Genomic DNA, 24,704 nt, shown 5'->3' on the forward strand with positions numbered 1-24,704 from the left:
GGGGTGCATGTCAGATTCAGTCAGTACTCCGGTTGGTGGCGGGACTCCTACCCCTCCTGCATCAGGCTATAACAGGGGGAGTAGCGGTTCGGCCATTGATCAGAGGAAGAGGGCACCCACTGCTTCCGGCGGCTCGAGTCAGAACAAGAGGTTCCGGGGGAACCAGAACAGAGGGAGTCGTCCTGGTGGTAATGAGACCCGATTCTCCTATCCCGAGTGCCCTAGCTGCAAGAGGCACCATCGGGGTGAGTGCAAGGGTCAGGGATGCTTTCATTGTGGCATGCCCGGACACTTCAAGAGGGAATGTCCCCAGCTCCGGCCAGAGGCACCGAGAGCTCCAGCGATACCTACTCCAGCCAGGGTATTCGCTATCACGCAGGCTGATGCAGATGCCAGCCCATCAGTTGTTACAGGTCAGCTTTTTATTAACAACTCGCTTTATTCAGTGCTGTTTGATTCTGGGGCTACACATTCTTATGTGGCGGCCAGAGTCTTTAGTAAGTTGGGTAGACCCTTTGATAGATATGAATCAGGGTTTGGAACCCTGTTACCTGGCGGAGAATTGGTTATCTCCAATAGGTGGATTAGGTCTATGCCGATCAGGATAGATGGTAGAGAGTTAAGCGCTGATCTGATAGAGATGAGCTTAGTCGAATTCGATATTATTTTAAGAATGGATTTCCTATCTAAATATTCGGCGAGCATTGACTGTAAGAGGAACATGGTGGTCTTCCAACCGGAAAGTGAAGAACCGTTTGTATTTGCGGGTTCGGTTCAGGAATCTCGGATCCCGGTGATCTCGGCTATGTCAGCGAGAGAATTATTGCACGGTGGGTGCTTAGGGTTTCTGGCCGTGGTGGTGGACACCACTCGGCCAGACACCATTCGGCCAGAGGACATCAGAGTGGTTCGAGAATTTTTGGACGTTTTTCCCGAAGAACTTCCAGGGTTACCACCTCAGCGGGAGATCGATTTTGTGATTGACTTGGCACCAGGGGTGGATCCGGTTTCCAAAGCCCCGTATAGGATGGCTCCAGCTGAACTTAAGGAATTAAAGATTCAGCTCCAAGGGTTGGTTGACATAGGGTTCATTCGGCCCAGTGTGTCACCTTGGGGAGCCCCGGTTTTGTTCGTGAAGAAGAAGGATGGATCTATGAGGATGTGCATCGACTACAGAGAGTTGAACAAGCTGACGGTGAAGAATAAATATCCATTACCTAGGATCGATGACTTGTTCGATCAGCTTCAGGGGAAGACGGTCTTTTCTAAGATTGATCTCCGTTCGGGTTATCATCAGTTGAGAATCCGAGAGGAGGACATTCCAAAGACGGCTTTAAAAAGCACTGCCCAGGTATGGACACTACGAGTTTTGGTTATGTCATTCGGACTAACCAATGCTCCTGCAACATTCATGGACCACGATGAATAGAGTATTCAAGGATTTCCTCGATATCTGTGTGATTGTGTTTATCGACGACATCCTCGTGTACTCTCAGTCAGAAGAGGAGCATGAGTTACATCTTCAGATGGTACTGCAACGACTTCGAGAACATAGACTCTACGCCAAGTTCAAGAAATGTGAGTTCTGGTTGTCTCAGGTGTCCTTCCTAGGGCACATTGTGAGTAAAGACGGGATCAAGGTGGATCCCGGGAAGATTGAATCCGTCAGGGATTGGCCGAGACCGAAGACAAGGATGACGAGATCGAAGCTTCTTGGGATTAGCGGGGTACTACCGTAGGTTCGTGGAGGGGTTCTCCAAAATTTCAATGCCCCTAACCGAGCTTACAAAGAAGAATCAGCGTTTTATCTGGTCAGATAAATGCGAAGCTAGTTTTCAGGAGCTGAAGCAGAGATTGATTACTGCTCCGGTGCTAGCTTTGCCTTCGGACAAGGAGAAGTTCGTGGTCTACTGTGACGCATCCAAACAGGGTTTGGGGTGCGTATTGATGCAGGCCGATCGGGTTATCGCTTATGCCTCTCGTCAGTTAAAGGATTATGAACAGCGATACCCGACTCATGATCTAGAATTGGCCGCAGTGGTTTTTGCACTGAAGATTTGGCGGCATTACCTGTATGGAGAGAAGTGTGAGATCTACACCGACCATAAGAGTCTCAAGTATTTCTTTACTCAGAAAGATTTAAACATGAGACAAAGGCGTTGGTTGGAATTAGTAAAGGACTATGATTGTGAGATCCTCTATCATCCCGGAAAAGCCAATGTAGTGGCCGATGCCCCGAGCGAAGTGGTCCCGGCAAGTAGCCGGCATGGTTCGCATTTCACCACAAACAGCGGAGGATATGGTTAGATCCAAGATTGAGTTTGTGGTAGGTCGGCTTCACAACTTGACGCCGCAATCCGATCCGTTGGAAAGAATAAAAGTCGCTCGTATGACGAATCCGTGAGTTAGTGAAAATCCGAGATGAGGTATTGGCCGGTCAAGCCAAAGACTTTTCGGTGTCGGATAAAGTGGGATGCTTTTGTATAAAGCCAGGGTTTGTGTTCCGAACAGTGTGGAATTGAGAAACGAGATCTTTGAGGAGGCTCATTCTACCCCGTATTCTCTGCATCCCGGCACCACCAAGATGTACCAGGATTTGAAACCGTACTTCTGGTGGAGCGGTATGAAGAAGAATTTGGTAGAATTCGTATCGAGATGCCTCACTTGTCAGCAGATCAAGGCTGAACATCAGAGACCAGCAGGGTTGTTGCAGCCTCTAACCCTACCAGAATGGAAATGGGAGGATATTACGATGGATTTTATGGTCGGGTTACCTAGGACCACGGGTATGTATGATTCCATCTGGGTAGTGGTGGACCGATTTACGAAATCTGCTCATTTTCTGCCGGTTAGAACAACATTTACAGTGGATCAGTTGGCAGAGTTATATGTCAGGGAGATAGTGAGACTTCACGGGGTACCGAAGTCTATAGTTTCGGACAGGGATCCGAAGTTCACCTCCAAATTTTGGCAAAGTTTGCAACGGGCAATGGGTACGAAGCTAAAATTCAGTACAGCATTCCATCCTCAGACAGATGGTCAGTCCGAAAGGACAATTCAGATATTGGAGGATATGTTGAGAGCCTGAGTTATGGACTTTGAGGGTTCATGGAGTAAATACCTACCGTTAATAGAATTTTCATACAACAACAGTTATCAGAGTACGATAGGGATGGCACCCTATGAACTGTTGTACGATAGGAAATGTAGATCCCCTATCCACTGGGATGAGACAGGGGAGAGGAAATACCTAGGTCCAGAGTCAGTTCAGTGGACCAATGAGGCAATAGAAAAGATAAAAGCTAGAATGCTTGCCTCACAGAGCAGACAGAAGAGTTACGCAGATCCGAAACGTAGAGATGTTGAGTTCCGAGTAGGGGACCATGTGTTTTTGCGAGTATCTCCGATGAAGGGGATTAAACGTTTCGGGAAAAGAGGCAAGTTATGCCCTAGATTTACAGGACCTTTCGAGATTCTCGAAAAGATAGGTCAAGTGGCATATCGGTTAGCATTGCCTCCAAATTCTTTATCAAGAAGTGCACAACGTATTTCATGTCTCAATGTTGAGAAAATACGTTTCGTACCCCTCTCATATACTCGATTATGAGAGTCTTCAGCTCAAATGCGTACATGTCATATGAGGAACAACCAGTGCAGATCCTGGATAGAAAGGATAAAGTCCTTCGGAATAAGACCATAGCATTGGTCAAGGTTCTCTGGAGAAACAGTAAGGTGGAAGAAGCCACCTGGGAGCTAGAGTCAGATATGAGAGCTCAATATCCAGAGTTATTCAGGTTAGATTTCGGGGACGAAATCCTTTTAAGGGGGGAATAGTTGTAAAGCCCGCTTAGTTAATTTGGAAATTAGCAGTTGTTTATGATTAATTATGAAATTATTTATAGCTATTTAAATAATTTATTACTGTTATTTATGGAATTCAGAAATGCATGATTATGCCATCAGTAGTTTTTAGATTTCGCATTTCCGGTGTCCGGTATTTTGGAACTCGGCGTTTGGCTCAGTAGGAATCACAACTTAGTATGTTGGTAATTTGGGGACGGGTTTAGACATTGGGAATGTCGGGAATGGCCGGGAATTTAGAATGTCCCAAAAATACCCCTTTAGTATGATTTATGTGATTTTATGGGGGAGGGGCAAAATGGTCTTTTTGCCCATTAGAGTTTTGTCTTATGTGTTTATTAATTGTGAAAAATAAATGTTTATTCTATTGTTACTTGGCTGAAATAATATGTTAAATGCTTGATAAAACCCTTTTCCCTTTTAATTCCACACTTAGTCAAAATTAGAAAGAAATTTAAAAACTCACACACACCAACTCTCTCTCTCTCTTTCGGCCAAGCTTTGAGCAGCAAGGAGGGGGTGTTTCTCCTTTGATTTTGGCTGGTTATTCATCATCTCTTAGGTCCATTGCAAGCTAGGTTGGTTCTTGTCTTTCCCTCTTTAATTTCTTGGAAAAAAATGTGTAAAAGTGATGATGCATGCATGTTTTTGTGGCTGTTTTTATGGCTGGGTTTAGTTGTTATTTTCTGAGGTTCAAAGCATGATTAATTGATGTTAATTGAGTTGTTTGAAGCATGATTAGTTAGGTTGTTCAAGCTTGTAAATTTTCTATGCAAAATGTGTGATTTTGATGAAATAGTATGTAATCTGTTACTATGTTGTTGCTGTTGTTCTTGTATGTTTCCAGAAGCTTATTCATGCTTATTTGAGTAGAATTAAATAGGTTTGGATGCATGTTAGTGGATTTGACCAAGTTTGAGTTTTGGAACTCAAAGCTTGGTCTTTAATGGTGAATTTTGTATATGTGTTTTCTGGGTGAATTTGATGCCTTGGATTTGTTCTAGGGATAGTTTAGAACAGGTCTGGAAAGTTTGGGACCAATTGGGGTTGAATTGGTCGAGTTATGGGATTTTTAGTTGGCTGCCTGCGAGGAACCGGAATTCCGGTTGTGCATCCGATTCGGATGGGGGTTCAGAAATTCCCAGAACCGGAATTCCGGTTGGGCAACCGGTCTACCGGTTGGGGAATTTTTCCGAACCCTAGTTTTCCTCGTTTTTGGGTTTTTAGGGGTATTGCCATGCTTTTTATCGATAGGGAAACTTTTAGTTTCAAGTTTTAGTCCCCGGGAAGTGATTTAGCGTATCACTTATAGCGTTGTGATTTTTATGGTTTAGGAGCCAGTAATCCGCCGCTCAGCTTCAGTTCCAGTCAGGTTGACCGGCACACCTGAAATCGGAATCCAGGTAAGATTAGTATAACAGTATGCATATGTAGATTACATGTTTAGCGTGCATGTAGGAAGCCTGCTAGATTACATTAGATATGTATTTAGGCTTCGAACCATCCAACCCTGTCACGTCGGTACAGGCTGGAGTATGACCAAGAAATGGAGTATGACCGGCTCGACCGATCAGCCGACACTTGGTTGGTGGTTCGGTGCTATTGACCTATCCCGTCGGTACAGTTTGGAGTATGACCACACGGAGTATGACCGGTTCGACCGATCAGGAGGATACTTGTCGATAGTACCGTCCCCTGAACGTTCAAAACTCAGTACCATGTTGGACATGGCAGTAGTAGCTCAGTACCATGTTGGACATGGCAGTAGCGGGACTCAGTATCGTGTTGGACACGGCAGTTAGTTATGTATGATATTTTTATGCTTTTCTTACTGAGTCTGTCGACTCACAGTTTATGTTCATGTGTAGGTAAAGGCAAGGCTGTAGCTGATGGACCGTGAGCGAGCTTATGAGATTGTACATGTCGGGGCGGTTAGGCCTGGAGCGTACGATCCTCGGGACAGCACGGCTGAGATTTTTTGTAACTGTCGTTAGACGACTTTATTTTGATGTAAAAGTTAAACAGTGAAAACGTTTGTAAATGATTTTATAAATCGGGATCCCGAGACTTTTATAATATGTTTTACAAGTTTAATCAAAAAGCAAAAATTTAATTAATCACGTTTTTCCATAAACCTCGTTGATTAGCAACGAGCTGCACAGTACGTTTAAAAATCACGTAATACGCCTAAGGTAGTTAGGGTGTTACATTACACTATCATCATTATCGAACATTATAATAAAAATTTAAAAATCAATCTATAACAATACAAAAAAAAATCTTATTAAAGTTTTAATATCATGACATATATAATAATCATCAAATCATTATATTGAATTGTCTCTAAAAAAAAAATAATATAATGTATACATATGTTATATATATATTTATTCTTATATAAAAAGACAATAAAAATCATATTGTAAAAAGGGTGTATACATATTTGGTACCCTATGTTTTATTTAAATACAAGTTTGGTATCCTGTATTTTCAATAATACTTATTTGGTACCCTGTATTTTAAAAACATACATATTTGGTACCCTAAACTCAAAATGTTTTGATAATATTTTATCAACATAATTAAATTATCTTCAATTTTACAAATTTTAGATTCAAATTTAATTATTTAATTACATATAATTGAGAACTGTTTGGCTATTAATAAAATTATATTGATTAAATTTTACTTTAGGTACCAAATATGTATTATTTCAAAATATAAGGTAATAAATAAGTATTATTGAAAATACAAGATATCAAATGTATTTAATAGAAAAGATATGGTACTAAATAGTATATTTCCTTGTAAAAATTAGTAACCATATAATATATAATGCGGTATAATTTGAACTACAATTATTAAATTTAAAATCGCAAATCGTACCGCACCGTGCGATTTAGAAAACATGCAAACTGTAATCGCACCACAAGAAATTTCAAAGTATATTTTTATGCAATATAGTAAAATACGGACGGTTTATAATGTGTGAGCGGTTGATAAACACCCCTAGATAAAGTTATCAACATTCTTTTTTTTTTCTTTTTTTTTTTGGGTCAACTTAAGTTTGTGTAAATATTCAAAGAAGATTCCTTTTACCGAAATTTGGTGCTATTCTTTTTTTTTTTTAAAAAAAAAGGCATTTGGTGCTATTCAATTATTAAGCAGTTATTGAATTATTTATTACCAGTTTGAATTCAATGGGGTAGTTAAAGACAGGTTTCGGCCCATGAGTCTATTTTAAATAATAAGCCCATTGTTTTTTTTTTTTTTTTCTTTTTGCTTATTTTTTGTTTTTTCTTTGGAAAGGATTTTTCACTTTTTTACTTCTATAAAGTAATATTTTTTTTTTTTTTTTTTTTGAAGAAAGTAATCAAACTTTATTTAACTTTCAAACTCAGCCACCAAACATGGTAGCAAATCAGTTGGGACATCCCCCATACTGAAAGTACGATCAGGGTAGGAAATAGCAGCTCTAGCAATTGTGTGAGCTACTAAATTTGCTGACCGTTTTACAAAAGAAATAGTGACACCCCTTAAATTTACAAGCAAGTTTTGACACTCTTTAATTACATCACCAAATAAAGAGATCATATGAGTTGGATTACGAATAGCTTGTACCACCACCAGACAGTCTGTTTCAAGGACCACTTGTTGCCATCGTTTGTCCTTAATCCAGCTAAGGGCCTCACGAACTCCAATTGCCTCCGCTAGCTCCGGACGTACAATACCATGACAAAGACGAGAAAGTCCCTCAACCATAAAACCATGATCGTTACGAGCCACGATTCCGTAGCCATATGCATGACTACCCTCAAAGATTGAAGCATCCACATTAACCTTGATTTCATTTGCATTAGGTGCGCACCATCGGTCTAACCCATCCCCGGCCATTAAACCTGTCCGTGATGTCTCCAAATATGGAGCTTGAGCCGAATTCCATTGTTCAAGATAGCAAGTGGAGAAAGCAACAATAAAAGAGGCATTCGAGGTTTTATTCTTCCATACCTTGTCTTCAAAAAAAAAAAAAAGTAATATTTTTTTATTTTACCGTGCAATCCTCTGTTCAGTCAAAAAGAGAAAAAAATCATCTGTTCAGTCAAAAGGGGTAAAAAGTAGGAAGAGTTCATTTTTAGTTGCAATCATAGCTCTAAGCTTGGACAAATGTCCATGCCTAGTTTAGTTTATATTTTTAGAATTTTTTAAAGTACGAGTCATACAGCGTCATAAAAAATATAAGTTGAGTCGTATCGTACTGTATAATAATTTTATAAGGTAGGCTTGATATGATTCACAAATCTAATAATTTCGTGTCATGCTCGAATTTGTATTGTGCATTATTTAGGTCAGCCCATTTTTCTTAAAAATACTAATCTATTTTTATACGGACTTAAATTCGTGTTCTATAATTTTGTATTTTTATTACAGTTGATGAGTTTGACTTTGCAGAGACCTGTGTTTTTGGTAAATAGTCGCCCGGGCTTGGTCTAAACAAGTCTTTCATAGATAAGAGTATAGTCTCACTCCTTCTATCGAGGGATTGGTTTTCCCTCTCTTTGAATTTCTCTTTCTGCTTCTAGCAAGGAAAATCTTTCTCGACTCAATACTAAATATATGTGTATTTTTTAATTTTAATTACTTTTATATTTTTTTTTTTCAATAATAGTTACTCACAATCGTATAAAAAATAATTAAATTAGTATAATTTATTACCATCATTTTAATATTAAAGAAATATTTATCATTATTATTATTATCAAATTATTAGACGTTTAAATGTGTCATACTTTCGAGCTAATCTATTCGTCCTTACGTGTCGTGTCGTGTCGTGCCTAAACTCATATTTTTCCGTGTTGTGTTGTGCCTAAACCCATATTTTTCGTGCCGTGTCGTGTTTAAGTCCATATTTTTTCGTGTCGTGTCTAAGCACATATTTTTTGAGCGGGATTGTGCTCGTGCTTCTCGGGCTCATGTCAATTTTGTGTTGTGTCAAAATATTCGGCCCATATTTACAACACTAGTTGGAACTAGTAATGTAAATACAAGTTGGGCTTTTCAACATGGTACGAAATCGGAATGAGCCCAACTAGACACAAAAAAATATAAGTTTAGGCACAATACAACACAACACGATGTTGTAAATTGTCGCGACACGAGACGAGAAAAAATAAGTTTAAGCACGACACGACAAGACCGAAGGCATGATAAGTAAGCACAAATAGACTAGTCCAAAAGCACGACACATTAAAAATTCTTATATTTTGATGATGATAATAATAATAATCATAACAATAAAGACAAATACTATTTTGGACCATGTATTTTGTAAAAATTATCGATAAGACCATTTGTTTTGTTAAATGGCAAATTGAACCTTATATTTTCTAAAATAATACAAAATATTACCCTGAATTGATTTTTTGTCAACATAAAAGTTAATAATAACCCGATCTAGAGTTGTTACGATAAAACTGGATACATTTTCTGCATTTATTCGTGCTAAAAATTATCTTCAAGTTGATTATATTTTAAAAAAATTATTAAAAATTGAGTTCAGGATACTATTTTGTACAATTTTAGAAAATACATGGTCTGATTTGTCATTTACAAAACAGATGGTCCAATCGATAATTTTTGCAAAACACATAATTTAAAATGGTATTAACCCTAATAATAATAATACATATGCATTTATTAATAAATATTAAATTTCTAATTATTCTAATTAATTTTTTATGCGATTATGTGTAAAATACTGTTAAAAAATATATAAAAACAAAAAAAAATTATAAAAAAAATATATATGTAATTGTAAAAGAAATTAGTAAAAAAATAGAGCTCAAAATAGAGTATGTGTAAGAAATTGGACTTACTTATTTATGAAAAACAAGCCGACCTAAGTAAATTATGATATAAATTTGAGCATGACACGGAAATATAAGCTTATATACTGTGATAAGCCTATCTTTTAAAATATTAGTATGACACAGTATGACCCGTATTCTTTTATGGACTTACACACAGTAGGACTGAACATCGGGCGGGTTTACCGGATTTCGGATTGGCGGGTTTCGGGTTCACGGGTTTCGGGTTCAAAAAATTGAAACCGAACCCGGACCCAAATAGGGCACGGGTTGGCGGGTTGGCGGGTCACGGGTTGGCGGGTTTCGGTTGGTCGGGTTTAGCGGGTTGACCCGGTCAACTCAGTCAACTCGGTCAACTCTTTAAAAAAATTAATTTTTTATTCAAATAATTATTTTTTTTATTTATTAAATTAAGCATATATAATATAACAATTTGTTCACAGTATCTACTATTGAAGAAAAAATGCATTAATCAAGCCAACCAACAAACAAACAACCTATTTATCAAAGATTCAAATCAAACTTCATATTCATGTTCATGAATCATGATAATAGTGAAAACTAAAATATTTCAAAATACATCCATATCCAATATCCATAGTCCATAAAAATCTAAAGTCCATATTATATATATAAAAATAGTAATAAAAAAAAATATATATAATATATTTATAAATTGGGTTGGCGGGCCGGTTCGTGGGTTCAACCCGAAACCCGGTACCCCTAAAATCTCAACCCGCCAACCCACCCGAAGGGTACCGGGTTGAACCCAACCCGCCCGAAACTTTTTTAATTTTTTTTTGCGGGTTCACCAGTTCGGGTTCGGGCGGGTTGCTCGGGTTCGGGTCAAACCCGCTCAAAATGTTCAGCCCTAACACGCAGGGCTAATCTTGAGATTTAGTGAATCACAAGAAAAAAAAAATATTTTTAGACCTTTATTTAGAAAAAAACTTTTAATATTTTTAAAATTAATAAAAAATATACATTTTTTAACTAAATTAAATGGATCTTAAACACAAACCTAATCACTTAAACAATTTTCAAAATATGAAGCAGGTAAATTTACAATTATGGTTGCAATTCAACTAATAATTTGAAAGTAAGTGTTATAGACGCGCTTCGTGAGGGCGTGATTCTACCAACTCTTCACAAACCATAAGCAACCAACCAGGAATAGAATATTAACATACTATTACTACTCAAGTTAGGTAAAGTGTTTGAAAATCAACAAATTAAATTAACCAACAAAATATAATATCAATTTTATTTTTTTTTTAAAAAAAAAAGATTCTCTCAATCAATTGATTTTTTTTTTTTTAATTGGGGGTCATTAAATAATAAATAATCACTAATTTTCTTCTTTAATATTTCCTCATCCAAGTAAAGTCTAAACAAAAATCCCAACATTTTCATTAGTTTCTTCCTTTAAAACTTTCAACTTTATTTTATTAATTTTATTATAGCTCATATCCTAATCCATAGCTATTTATTATGGATCACATTAAGTAGTTAAAAAAATCTTCTTTTTCCCTTAATTAATTAATCTTTCTTGTTTTGTATGATTTGAATTTGACTCAACACACAAAAATAAAAATAACAATTCCTTTTTATTTTATTTTTTTAAAAAAATTATTTTCCTATTGCTGATCCTTTTGTATTTATTTATTAATAATTTTACCTTAAATATATTAAATTTTATATGTAGGGTATCTTTGCTCAACCTTGTAATCAATCCACTTTTGTTCAGTCTTCCACGTTAACTCCATTTCTGTTCTTATCTTTCTCTTCACCCATTTGGGTCATCATTGATCTTGTTCTAGGTAAAGAAATTAATCTTCTTCTTCTTCTTTTTTTCCCTCAATTTCGATTTTTTTTTTTACTGTTGGGAATTAATTGTTTCTATTTTTTTATTTAAAAAAAATAAAAAAATCTGGGTCGAGTGGTGGACAGTGAGGTCTTTAGGGATCAATGGAGGATTTGGTAGGGCCTAGATTATACAGTTGTTTTAATTGCAGGAACCATGTTTCTCTTCATGATGATATAATCTCTAAAGCTTTTCAGGTAAGAAATTTACTTTTTATTAAGTTTTTTTTTACATTTTTTTTTGGGTTGATGATCATTGTTTTGAAAGGGTTTAATTGTAGGGAAATAGTTATTGAAATGAAACCCATGTTTAGTTTAGATCTTTGTTAGAGTTTTTTATTAGTTTACTTACTAATTTTGTTTAGACGTTTCTAATTCACGCTCGTATTCATAAATTAGTAGTGCATGCACTCAGAGTGGATAGTAAATTAGTTTGGATGGATTCAATGTACTACTCTCTTTTCAATGAAATGTTTGTTCATTTTTTTTTTAAAAAAAATAGGATAATAACTTTGTGATCTTTGTGCACTCAAGGAAACAAGTTTAAGATATCCCAAATTTAGATAAAGAAGAGAACTTTTGTCATTTATATTACATAAATTTGGATTAAGATTTTCTTAGGGTGCATTTGGTTACTCAAAAAACAATCCTTTTAACTTAAAAAAGTTACCCAAATTTAGATTTGAACATTGTTATATAACCACTATGTTTGGTGTTATTTGATTTGGTTGCTTATAACACAAACACCTTGTTTAACCCTTTTATTTTCAACACAATTTTTGTACACTTGTTAGGGAAGAAATGGCAGAGCTTTTCTGTTTTCGCACGCGATGAACATCTCTGTTGGGCCAAAAGAAGACCGGCATTTGATCACCGGTCTTCATACCGTTGCTGATATTTACTGCGGCGATTGCCGTGAGGTGTTGGGGTGGAAATATGTAAGAGCTTATGAGGCATCACAGAAGTACAAAGAGGGAAAGTTCATATTTGAAAAGGCGAAAATTGTGAAAGAGAATTGGTAACTTAAAAAACTAATGGCTTTTCTTCTTTAATTTCTATCATGTTGATGAAATTTTTATCAGGGCTTTTGTTTTGATTCTTCTTGTACAGAAACTTGTCTCATTCACCCATTTGAGATTTCTCATTGTTTTCTTTTTTTGTTCATATTCTCTTCTTAAAGTTGGAAGTTGTAAATGGATGATCAATTTAAGTGTGAATGGTATTTTGTAAACTCCAAAGGCCCATTTTCATAATCAATTTGGATTAGTGAAGTGTAATAGGTCAATTGATTATTTCTTTGCAGCAATTTAGGATGGAATATTATGATGTTGCTTAAGAGATTTTAAGCTTAAAATTTGTTGTGAATAATTATAATCATAACCAAACTATGATGCTCAGATCATCAAGTTGAATAATTTATCTGGAAACATATTCTCAAATCTCAATATAATGTCTTGGTTTGAGTTATAGAAAATGCGTATTATAAGAGGAACGACATGTCGTTTGTTGTCGTTTTTGGTACGGTGACTCAATTATATATCATTAATTCATGTTAGATGTCGTTTTTACTTAAGCAGTCAGTTTAAACTTGTTAGATAATAAGGTATGGTTTATTTTCTCTCTTTCATTTTCTTTTTAATTGCTGGTCTCCTAGCTTTTTGTTGTGATTGGTCAACACTTAAGATCTAAGTTTTCTAAGCTCGGTCAACTCACTAACAATAAGGATATAACATAATTAACTAACAATTTTATCCAAGCAATCCGAAGTAGGCAGAGAATGTCATCAATTTTCGGCTTAATCATTCAGGATTGTTTTCATTTATTGTCTTCTCTACCTAGTGTCAAAATAAACTTTATTAAATAATCAGCTAATCGAGTTGCTCATGTTGTTGCTAGGCATGTTCGTTTTTTCTCTGGTTGTAGCATTTTCGATCATAATGTTTGGGCTGACTTAAAGGCCCTCTTATATTTAGAATGCTTTTAATTCAACGAAGTTGATATTTCATTTAAAAAAAAAACAAAACAAAAAAAACACTACTCATTGCCTATATAAACAATTAGTCTATAATAACTCGGTACCATATTTAGTAGATCCAAGAATTTAGATTTTAGAGTATTTTATGAAGCAAGATTTCATTAGTGTGTGTTTGTAACTTAGTTATGTAATTTCTCTCAAGATAACCAGCCTTGGGAGCTGCTCTAGCCGCAGAGTAGACAAGTGACACAAAATCATCTCGATCGAACCACGTAATGTCCTCTTGCAACATTTTTTCATGCTTTATGTTTTGTTATCTTAGTTACAATTTCATGATTTTGATTCTAATCTTAAATTTGTTGTCCTTGTTGTTTTCTGTTTGTGTTGTGTGTGAGACAGTGTTACAACACTTCTACACCATCCTTTTATTTCTTGGCGCGAGCTTCACCACCATGACATCCCATTGCCTTGCTATGGCTCGAGTTCGACAATGTTTCTTATTTTTGGAGAGAGAATAATTCTATTGATTAACAAACAAAATCTGGTGGAACTTTACTTAGATCAAAAACTTTTGATCTTTAGTTAAGACACCAAGAATTCAATCTAAAACTTCATTAACTTTCGAAAGGTTAGTCTCTCCAATTACAACCATTCGAGAGAGTTGTTCTTTCCTAGTTGAGTCAAACTCATCTATTTTCTGTTAAATAAATTAACAATTAACCCAAGATCTATTTGTATATAACATATAACACAATAGTAGTATATGATAATTGAGTATGTGTACCTGATTGATCCATAGCAATTATCTCTGATTGATCCACAGCAGTTACTCCAATTTGATAGTGCAATACTATCAACTAAGTCTTCCTCCCTAGATCTCTAAATCAGAAGCAGTTTATTTTCTCTGATTATCAAAAGGTATACAATTGTGATGAGACAATATGTATTTATAGAGTTAGGGAGGGGACTTAGCTACAAAACCCTAGTTGCCGGGCTCGCTCATCAAAGGCTTCAGTCAACTAGAAAAGCCCACACTTCTGCTTCACCTAGACTTTACTCACAGATGCTAAGCCCATTAACAATTGATCACCAACAACATGGGCTAACACAGCAAAGAACTATCCAATCAACCCAAGTTTTAATAAAACCAATAAAATTTAATGTAAGCCCAAATAAAAGTCTAACATTCTCCCACTTGGGCTACATTGATTTTAATACATATATATTATATATCAAAATAATTTTGTTTGAAAACGACTCATGGGTTGAACAACAGGAAAACATTTGTGGCCACTTTAAAAACTGATAGTTCTCTGATAGCATCTCAACATACCGGTCCAATTCAACCTTTGATAATGAACTATGACAGTCATATTGCTTTTAACTCAACAAAAGACATTCATAATCACAAATACCAAAGTATTAAATCGACATGGTCAATAAGTCTAGTAGTGTGGTAAGGAATTATGTTCAACATGTGATCAATTTAAAATAACATAATATCCTTATTAGTCCTCAATTTCACTGATACCGTGATGCTTAATAAATAAGCCAGTGAAATTAAACATACACTACTTAATAAATAAGTAAGTGTCACTAAACTTGCTTAAATAATTAAGCCAATAACATATCATTGTCAATAAGCAAATAAATTTAAAAGACAATGATCACAACAATATGAACCACATGCTTTCAATTCAATCATTCTCGAGAATATAACAAAACATAATTGAAAACATATCCATTCAATAATAAAAAATATTGAAACATAAAATGTAGTTCATAACTTTATTCAGAAAATTATAAATAATAATTTCTAAAAACAAACAAAAAACAAAACTCCCACTAACCCAAAAGATCAAAAGATTCTAAAATGCCCATATTAACAACATGTTTATTAAACAGCACGGCACTTAACCTTTTGGTTAGAGGATCAGCTAACATCGACTCGGTCTTGCAATTTTCAATAACAATGTCTCCTTTCTTGACCAAGTCTCTGACAGTGAGATACTTTATTTCCATATGTTTAGAAGCACTACTAATCTTGTTATTCTTTGAAAAGAAAACAAGAAAGATCATTATCACAATAGATTAGCATAGGTGTGGAAATAGAATCAACCACTCGTATCTCCGAAATAAAATTCTTCACCACAAAGCTTGCAAAGATGCCCCATAACATGCAACAAACTCACATACATAGTAGATGATGTGATCAAAGTCTCGTTTAACACTCTTCCAAGAAATAGCAAGACTCGCCAAGGTGAAAATATAGCCGAAGTTGACTTTAAATCATCTACACAACCACCAAAATCTGAATCTGAATAACCAACAACTCGAAGATTGTCAACATGCTTATACACAAGCATAAAACTCTTCGTTCTTTGCAAATATCTCAAAACTTTCTTGGCTGCAACCCAATGATCAAGGCCAGGATCAGATAAATATCTCCCAAGAACATTGACTACGAAAGCTATGTCAGGTCGAGTGCAAACCTGAGCATACATCAAACTCCCTACTACACTTGCATAAGGAATGTTCTTCATTGCTCCTCTTTCCAAGTCGTTCTTAGGACATTGCTGCTTAGTGAACTTGTCCCCTTTCAGAATAGGAACAGAACCAGCTTTACACAAATCCATGTTGAACCTTTTGAGCACACGATTAATGTAAGCTTCGAGATAAGCCAAGAACTTTTCGATTCCCGTCACGATGGATCTCAATCCCCAAAACATAGGATGCCTCTCCAAGATCTTTCATATCAAAATTGGAAGACGGAAAATTTTTGGTCTCATTTAGTAGTGACAAATCACCGGCAAGTAAAATGTCATCTACGTAAAGAACAAGAAAAATATAACGACTCCCACTGATCTTCATATAAATACACTGATCAAACTTGTTCTCTACGAAACCAAATGATGTCACAACCTTGTCAAACTTCAAGTACCACTGGCGAGATGCCTGTTTGAGACCATAAATGGATCGTTTCAACTTGCAAACCAAGTGTTCTTTTCCATTCTCCTTGTAGCCTTCAGGTTGAGACATATAGACTTCCTCATTCAATTCTCCATTCAGAAAAGCAAGCTTTAACATCCATTTGATGCAACTCTAAATCAAAATGCGCAACTAAGGCCATAATAATTCCGAATGAATCTTTAGTGGAAACAGTGAGAAAGTTTCGGTGTAATCAATACCTTCTCTTCGAGTAAAGCCTTTAGCCACTAAACGCGCTTTAAACCTTTCAATCTGTCCCTTTTTATCCCTTTTAGCCTTTAAAATCCACTTACAACCTATTGGTTTAAAACCATCAGGTAATAAAACTAGCTCCCATACACCATTTTTCTTCATGGAGTCGATCTCATCATCCGTAGTCGCTAACCATTTTGAAGATTGTGGACTATTAAGTGCTTCACTAAAAGTGACGGGATCCACAAAATGATCAATATCATATTCTCCTTCTCCAAGATAAACAAAATTATCATGACACTTTGTTGACTTCTTTTGTCTCCGAGATCTTCTTGAGGTACTTCGGAATAACTTCTCTTTGTTGATCATTGTTTTGAATAACATCTTCCACAACTGGAATTTCTTCAATAACAAGATTCTCATTAACAATAGGAGCTTCATCATTAATAGGCCCTTCATCAATAATAGGACCTTCATCATCTTCGATATCGGGAGCAATATATTCATCAACAATGGGAGCATTACCAACTGGAGTAGGATGGAGACTACTATTATCATCTCTTGAAAATGACATAGGAATACAAATTCCTTTAGAGGACTCCCCCATTTCAAGAGATGTTGAAGGAATTTTCTCAGCAACATCAAATTCCAGAAATTTAGCAGTCTGAGATTCAACAATTCGCGTACCACGAGTGGGACAGTAAAAGCGATAGCCTTTTGAGCGCATTGGATAACCAATGAAATAACAGCGATTTGTTCTCGGATCTAACTTTTTCAAATTAGGATCATAAATCTTTACTTCAGCTGGACAACCCCATACTCGAAGATGATTAAGACTAGGCTTCCGCCCAGTCCATAACTCAAAAGGGGTCTTGGGAACAGATTTACTGGGAACACGATTTAAAATATAAGTTGCAGTCATAAGTGCTTCACCCCATAAAAACTCTGGAAGATTTGTTCTACTCATCATACTTCTAACCATATCCATGAGAGTGCGATTTCTCCTTTCAAAGAACTCCATTTTGCTCGGGTGAACCGGGAGCATATTGTATTGAGCAACTATACCATTTTCTTGTAAGTACTCTGCAAAAAGCCCCATGTGTTGTCCAGATTCTGTATAACGACCATAATATTCTCCTCCACGATCAGAATGAACAACTTTGATGACTCTTCCTAATTGTTTCTCAACCTCCTTTCGAAAAATTTTGAGTTTATCAAGGGCGTCAGATTTTTCTTTAATTAAATAGGTGAATCCATAACGAGAAAAATCATCGATAAAAGTGATAAAATACTTATTTCTGCACAATGTGGTGGAATAAGGACCACTTATGTCCGTGTGGATAATTTCCAATAAAGATTGACTGCGGTTTGCAGTCTTCTTTCTTGTTTTAGTCAATTTTCCACGAGTACAATCAACACAAGTATCCCAATCAGAAGCATCAAGAGGAGGAAGTATTTCAATTTAATTAAACGATCAACCCTTTCTCTGGAAATATGACCCAATCTTTTGTGCCATAACAATAAGGATGTTTCCTTAATATGAGGTCTTTTACCCACAGTATTCACAACATTAAAAGAGGAATCTAAAGGAGCCAATGACAACTTGTAAAGACCATCAGAATAAAAGCAATTTCCAATAATTCGAGAGTCAAGCATAATGTCAACATTATCATTTGCAAAATGAAAAGAATATCCTTGTTTAACCAAAAGCGGAAGCGAAACTAAATTCCTTTTAAAAATAGGAACATAAAAAGTATTGTTCAGAATAATCTTATCACGAGACTGTAATTCAAGAATAAATGTTCCAACATAGATAACGTCAACTCCAACATCATTGCCCACTTTAAGCTTGGACTCCCTCTCACTTGGCTTCCTGAGATCCCTTAGCCCCTGTAAGGAAGCGTAAACATGAACGATAGCACCACTGTCTAACCACCAAGAATCAATAGGAATATCAACTAGATTAGATTCAAAACAAACACATGCCAATGGATTACCTGATTGTGCTTGCTTCTTTTCTAACCAAGTCTTAAATTTGTGACAGTCCGTTCTCCGATGCCCCAATTTTTCACAAAAGTAACACTTCACATTAGAGTATTTGGACTTTCCGTTGTTATTCTTCTGTTTATTCTTATGCTCCTTACCATTACCATTCTGTTTAGTAGCACCATCATTTTTATTCTTGAATTTTCCTTTTCCTTTGTTGGGCTTGAGGTGAGAAACATAGTTAGCAGATTCATTCTTCTCCCTTTTAAGCTTGCTTTCTTCAGCTACACACTGAGAAATTAGATCGCTGATAGTCCATGTTTGATTGTAAGTGTTGTAGTTTGTCTTGATAAGGCCGAAAAGAGGCAGAAGAGCATGAAGAGCTCGATGAATAATGAAAGAGTCAGAAGAGGAATATTATGATCTTTCAACTTGGACTGAACATTCACCAATTTCAGAATAAAATCTCGCACTCCTTTTATTTCATCATACTTCAGGGTTGTCATTTCATCCATAAGATGTCCGGCTTCGGCGTTTTCACCAGTGTCGTATAATTTTTCTACAGCATTGAAAAACTCTTTGGCATTTGTAGTGTCTGGCAAACCACTCAATAGATGTTCAGGAATGGATCTTTTCATAGTAAGAAGACTAAGTCGACTTTACTTTTCCCATTGTGCATGATGAGTTCTCTCGCGTATCTTGGAGTCTGTAAGATCAGCAGGTTTTTCTTCTCGTAGGCACAAGTCCAAATCCATTATGCCTAAAGTAAATTCCACATCTCGTTTCCATGTCTTGTAGTTGGAAGCATTCAAAATATGGATGGAAGCATTATTGTTGTTCACAGAAAAGGAGACTGAAAAATTCAAAAATTAAAACTTGAATAAGCAATATGAGCAATGTATTAAAAATATTGTAGAATCAACTGGTCATTATAAACTCCCCTTTGGGGTGAGAATATAACACACACATGATCTACCTTCATGAAGTTAACAACAAAGAAAAAATACATATCATTTAAGAATTTTATTACCTTTGGGCAAATAAATTTCTTAAAAAATATGTATTAATTCAAGCAAAAAAATAATAATAAATTTATATATTTAAATTATTACCTTTGGGCAAATAATTAAAATATATATATTTAATATTAACTCACTTCATGGAATGTGAACTAATATATGTAAATACTACCTTTGGGCAAGTAATTACACTTATAGTCAACCAAAAATATAATATTTTCTTCAACATGTGAAATTTGGTGATAAAACAATCATTGAAAATTAATAATTTTCAACCAAATTTCCAAAAGAGATATATAATTGCTTTTATTATATTGATAAGCAAAAAATAAAGTGTCTACATAACACATTATTTTTGTATCAAACAACCAAGTTTTATAACTTTAGAACAACAAATAATTAAAAGATGTGAAATAAAAAATATTGGTGGAGATTACATAGTCAAAATAAATTAAATAAGAGAGTGACTATGTCATATGGGACGAGAAGAAACCCAAAAAATTTTCTATGATTGACAAATTTCGAAAAATTATCAAAAATTATTTTTATTAATTTTTTAACTGCATAATTATCATTAAAATAATAATAATTATTAAACGGAGTCAAAAAATTAATTAAAAATCATAGAAAAATCAGAAATTGAATTTTAAGCACGCTGAAAAAAAGAACGTCGAAAACCGATGCCCCACGTGGCCGCACGCGCCCCCACGCGCCACCTGCGCGAGTGGGCTTCGCGACCTGCTGCTTCTTCTTCTTTCTGGGCGGGTTTCAGTCGGGTCACGCGACCCGTTTTCCTCCAGTCGGGTCTGGTCGTGTTTTCCGGCCAAAAACTCGACGAAAACACCGGAATTTGGATGGGTTTTGCTCGGGATTGAATTTCTAATTGATCTATGCTACTAATTTCGGTTATTAAAGTCTAAAAAACAATAGATCTAAAGAAAAGCAATCCAAAAAATAAAGAGCATAAAAAAAAAAAAAATTGATATGGAATATCAATCTTAATTACAATACAAAATTAATCATTTAAGAACATTCATAAACAATTAATAATGAGATATCTATAATCAATTTTAGATTAAAAACCATAAAATCAAAATACACAATTATAATTTCACATTATAATCATATAAACCCTAAAACTTTAAAATTAAAATTCTCTTAATATAGACTATGAATTCAAACACATAATATATCAATTGAAAGAGAATTTAAAGATCAATAAAATCCCTAAAGTTTTAAGATTTATAAACAAAAAAAATACACATAAAATAATAACGAAATTGATATGAAATTATGGATAATTAACATATACAAATTAATTATACTAATTATAGGTTCTAAATCATATACAATAGGCAATCTGATACCACATGTTAAATAAATTAACAATTAACCCAAGATCTATTTGTATATAACATAGAACACAATAGTAGTATATGATAATTGAGTATGTGTACCTGATTGATCCATAGCAATTATCTCTGATTGATCCACAGCAGTTACTCCAATTTGATAGTGCAATACTATCAACTAAGTCTTCCTCCCTAGATCTCTAAATCAGAAGCAGTTTATTTTCTCTGATTATCAAAAGGTATACAATTGTGATGAGACAATATGTATTTATAGAGTTAGGGAGGGGACTTAGCTACAAAACCCTAACTCATCAAAGGCTTCAGTCAACTAGAAAAGCCCACACTTCTGCTTCACCTAGACTTTACTCACAGATGCTAAGCCCATTAACAATTGATCACCAACAACATGGGCTAACACAGCAAAGAACTATCCAATCAACCCAAGTTTTAATAAAACCAATAAAATTTAATGTAAGCCCAAATAAAAGTCTAACATTTTCAAGATCATCACCATGGGTTCAGGCAAGTACAAAAAAACAAACCTGCCCTTTTATTAAAATAACCACACTAAAGGTTTGTTAAGTACAACGTGTTGTATTGTATTATATTAATATTATTTAATACAATATTATGTTTGGTATTAATTTGTATTATTGGGTTGTGTAAAATTATAATATCTTTACAATAAACTCGATCCCAACCCTGACCCTGGCTTGGACTCGAGTCTGCACCCCATTCCCGGAGAGTGTTTTGTAAAAATAGACTTTATAAAAAAAATTATTAGCAAAATAACTTTATAATAGGCTAATTAGTAATTTTTCCCCTTAAACTTTGACATGTACCAAATCGTGCCCTCTGAACTTTTTTGGCCGTTAAAAATTCCCCTCGAACTATTGAAATTGTTAAATTTAAGGACTTCTGTCTAATTTCATTCAATTTTACTATTTCAGTGATTGTTTATGTACTATTTGGTAGATATCAAAGTCTGGGGAGCATGATTTAGTACATAAACAATCACTAAAATTATAAAATTGAATGAAATTAGACTAAGTCTTTAAAGACGGCCAAAAAAAAGTTTAGGAGCACAACTTAATATATGTCAAAGTGTGGAGGAAAAATTACTAATTAGCCTTAAAAAAAATAATTTTTAAAAAATATCTAGCAATTATTATATTAAATTTTAGCATAAGATTAAAAAAATAAAAAGAAAGAGATCAAAAGAAGTGTAGAGAGAGAGAGAATGTACCTGAAGAAGGCTATGTGGAGTGAGGGAATATCAGCAGCGGAGAAAGATTCGACGGAGTCGGAGTCTGACCCACCGTCGACGGAGGTGAAAGACCTCGTCAATGTCTTGACCCAACAGAGAGTTTACAGGGAAGTCACCCTCGCTCTCCGTAGCGGTCTCAGGGACGCCCGAGCTGAGTTCTCTTTCCTCCGAGTCCGCGGTCTCACAAGGCTCCTCAAGTTTCTCCGATCTGTGGCTCAATCCGATCTCACCATCAATCTTTTCTCCCAGACTCAATCCATCTCCGAGCTTCAAGGTTTGAACTTCCATATCCCAATTCAATGTTAGCGCTTTCGATTCATTCATGGAATTTGTGCTTTACAAAATTGGGGGATATTTGCATGAATTCTAAGCAAAAAGATTTAAATTTGTGATACATTTCCTTATAGAAAGAGGATCAAAATTGGTGTAGCTGATTTGATTTCGAATACAATTCCTTTACAATGTAATGAACAGTGGTTCCGGTCCTCTTTCAACATTCATTGAATGAGTCTGAAGATGAGATTGTATCAACTTTGGATCATATTTTTGATGTGGAACCCATGAAGATCACTAGTCCTTCTACCGATTCTGAAGTTTCACTTGCTCTTCGTGTTTTGGAAGGTTGCTGTCTTCTCCATAAAGATAGTACTACGTTAGCTCATCATTACAAGGCAATTCAGGTCTCTATAGACTTATTTTCTATTTGAAATTTGAGCTTATAACTATAAGAAATTTTCACACTGAAAAAAGAAAGAACTAAAACAAACCTTGTGTGATGTAGGTATTGATGACCATATTATCAACTAGAGGAGTGCTTGAACAGGGTGCTTGTTTAGATGCTTTGATCTCCATTATGCTGGAATCATCAGCTAATCAAATGGTACAGTTTTATATTATAGATGTTGTATAAAAAATACATGATGGTAAATGTTTGAAGAGTGAGTATTTGTGGGATCTATATGTAACATGCATATATGTGTTTGATATATTTGATCAGGATTTTGAAGCATGTAATGGGATTGAGGAAGTTGCAGAGCTTATAATAGACAAACAAGTAGATGAAAATCTCAGGTTTTTTCTTCTATTTATTTTTGCCCTTTTCTTTTAGAGGTTATATCTCATGCTGCTGTTAGTTTCTAGTTGCAACGTAAAGGCCAGTAGGCTTGGGAGTTACTGGAATTGACATGTTTGGGTCAGGGTCTGAACTTAGTTTAGCCATAGATAGTTTCTGGACAATCGATTCCCTTTCGGGTCTATGTCACATAAATCCAACCATATGCTGACAATAGATAACTGCTGCTTTCTTAGGTTGAAATGTGGAGAATTTTTGTTGCTGCTCATTGGGCATGTAAACGGACGAGGGAGGCCTCCATTGGCATCCATACAAGAAGACATTAGGCGGCTTCTGGGCGAGAACTCTGCCTCCTTGATATGGGCAGCCAGTCAATTTGGCTCTACTCTTGATCCAGAACAGAGATTGACTGCACTGCATATCCAAGCTCGAAGAGTGCTCGAATCCTTAGACCTGTACTGAATTCCTCCTTTAGCTTTTTCTCCTTGTTTTCTGAAAATTCTTTTCTTCAATTATTTATATTCAAGTTTCTAGAATGCCTGATAATTGGGGCATTAGTTATCAGTAGAAACTCTAAACATATAGTAGTACCACACAATAGTGTCTTTCCTTTTATTTTGTTTGATGTAATCACAAATCATTTGTAAAAAGTCCAGTTACATGTGCAAATGCAATAGCATGTCTCTTTAGATCTGTTGTGAGATTTAGTTTCATCTCGATCTTCAATTCAACTACATCCCGGGCTCTTTCGCATCGTCATATCTGGCTCTACCTCTATTATCCACTGTGGTGCAACTTCTCCAAACTCAATGTTACCACAGAGAACATAGCCTCCAAGCATAGCAACCCACAAAACCAAATCAGGTTTCATTGGACTGATAGGAAAGTCAGGATGTTTGGTTTAAACTCATTTTTCTCCTTATGTCCTCCATGCATTTCATACATAAGCATTGTAGGATTTCAAAATTAGGATTCAAGATTCTGTTACGAGCCGAAAATGCACGGTTCAGACTATCGCATTTCGCATACATGCCCACAACTTCTGCTTGCTCCTCCTATGTAAATATCTGAGTTGTATCTAAAAGAATGTATGTGAACTTGCTGTTAAAATAATACCAATTGAAGAAATATTGGGACCTTTTTTTTTGTTCTTTCTGTTTGATTGCAATGAGAATAGGCAGATAGTATTCTCAAAAGTGTTCCTTTACCTTCATCAAAAGCTCTTTGTGTATTTGCAAATTTAATTGCAAAAGGTTGCTCTTGTT

At 35.4% G+C, this 24,704-nt stretch overlaps 2 protein-coding genes across 3 annotated transcripts; both read left to right on the forward strand.

Annotated features, from left to right (window-relative positions):
• Positions 1 to 10,955: 10,955 nt before the first annotated feature.
• LOC115715660 (protein yippee-like At4g27745) lies at positions 10,956 to 12,826 on the forward strand. 2 transcript variants are annotated; one of them, XM_030644319.2, is made up of 3 exons: positions 11,386 to 11,545; positions 11,676 to 11,786; positions 12,383 to 12,826. In XM_030644319.2, the coding sequence occupies exons 2-3, from the start codon at positions 11,694 to 11,696 to the stop codon at positions 12,608 to 12,610; spliced, it is 321 nt and encodes a 106-aa protein (XP_030500179.1). In that variant the 5' UTR covers positions 11,386 to 11,545; positions 11,676 to 11,693; the 3' UTR covers positions 12,611 to 12,826. The 2 variants fall into 2 exon arrangements, with proteins under 2 accessions (XP_030500178.1, XP_030500179.1); XM_030644318.2 differs by having other exon boundaries at positions 10,956 to 11,786.
• Positions 12,827 to 22,293: 9,467 nt separating this feature from the next.
• LOC115717252 (uncharacterized) lies at positions 22,294 to 24,132 on the forward strand. The gene is made up of 5 exons (XM_030646220.2): positions 22,294 to 22,641; positions 22,842 to 23,047; positions 23,149 to 23,247; positions 23,365 to 23,438; positions 23,676 to 24,132. The coding sequence occupies exons 1-5, from the start codon at positions 22,341 to 22,343 to the stop codon at positions 23,899 to 23,901; spliced, it is 906 nt and encodes a 301-aa protein (XP_030502080.1). The 5' UTR covers positions 22,294 to 22,340; the 3' UTR covers positions 23,902 to 24,132.
• The last annotated feature ends 572 nt before the right edge of the window (positions 24,133 to 24,704 follow it).

This window comes from Cannabis sativa, chromosome 5, assembly GCF_029168945.1.
Source record: "Cannabis sativa cultivar Pink pepper isolate KNU-18-1 chromosome 5, ASM2916894v1, whole genome shotgun sequence".
Classification (NCBI taxonomy): domain Eukaryota; kingdom Viridiplantae; phylum Streptophyta; class Magnoliopsida; order Rosales; family Cannabaceae; genus Cannabis; species Cannabis sativa.

Coding starts and splice junctions, on each gene's coding strand:
- LOC115715660 (XM_030644318.2), top strand. CDS start 11,694: ATGGAGGATTTGGTAGGGCCTAGATTATACAGTTGTTTTAATTGCAGG. Junction 11,787..12,382: donor TAATCTCTAAAGCTTTTCAG/GTAAGAAATTTA, acceptor TACACTTGTTAG/GGAAGAAATGGCAGAGCTTT.
- LOC115717252 (XM_030646220.2), top strand. CDS start 22,341: ATGTACCTGAAGAAGGCTATGTGGAGTGAGGGAATATCAGCAGCGGAG. Junction 22,642..22,841: donor ATCCATCTCCGAGCTTCAAG/GTTTGAACTTCC, acceptor TGTAATGAACAG/TGGTTCCGGTCCTCTTTCAA. Junction 23,248..23,364: donor AATCATCAGCTAATCAAATG/GTACAGTTTTAT, acceptor ATATTTGATCAG/GATTTTGAAGCATGTAATGG.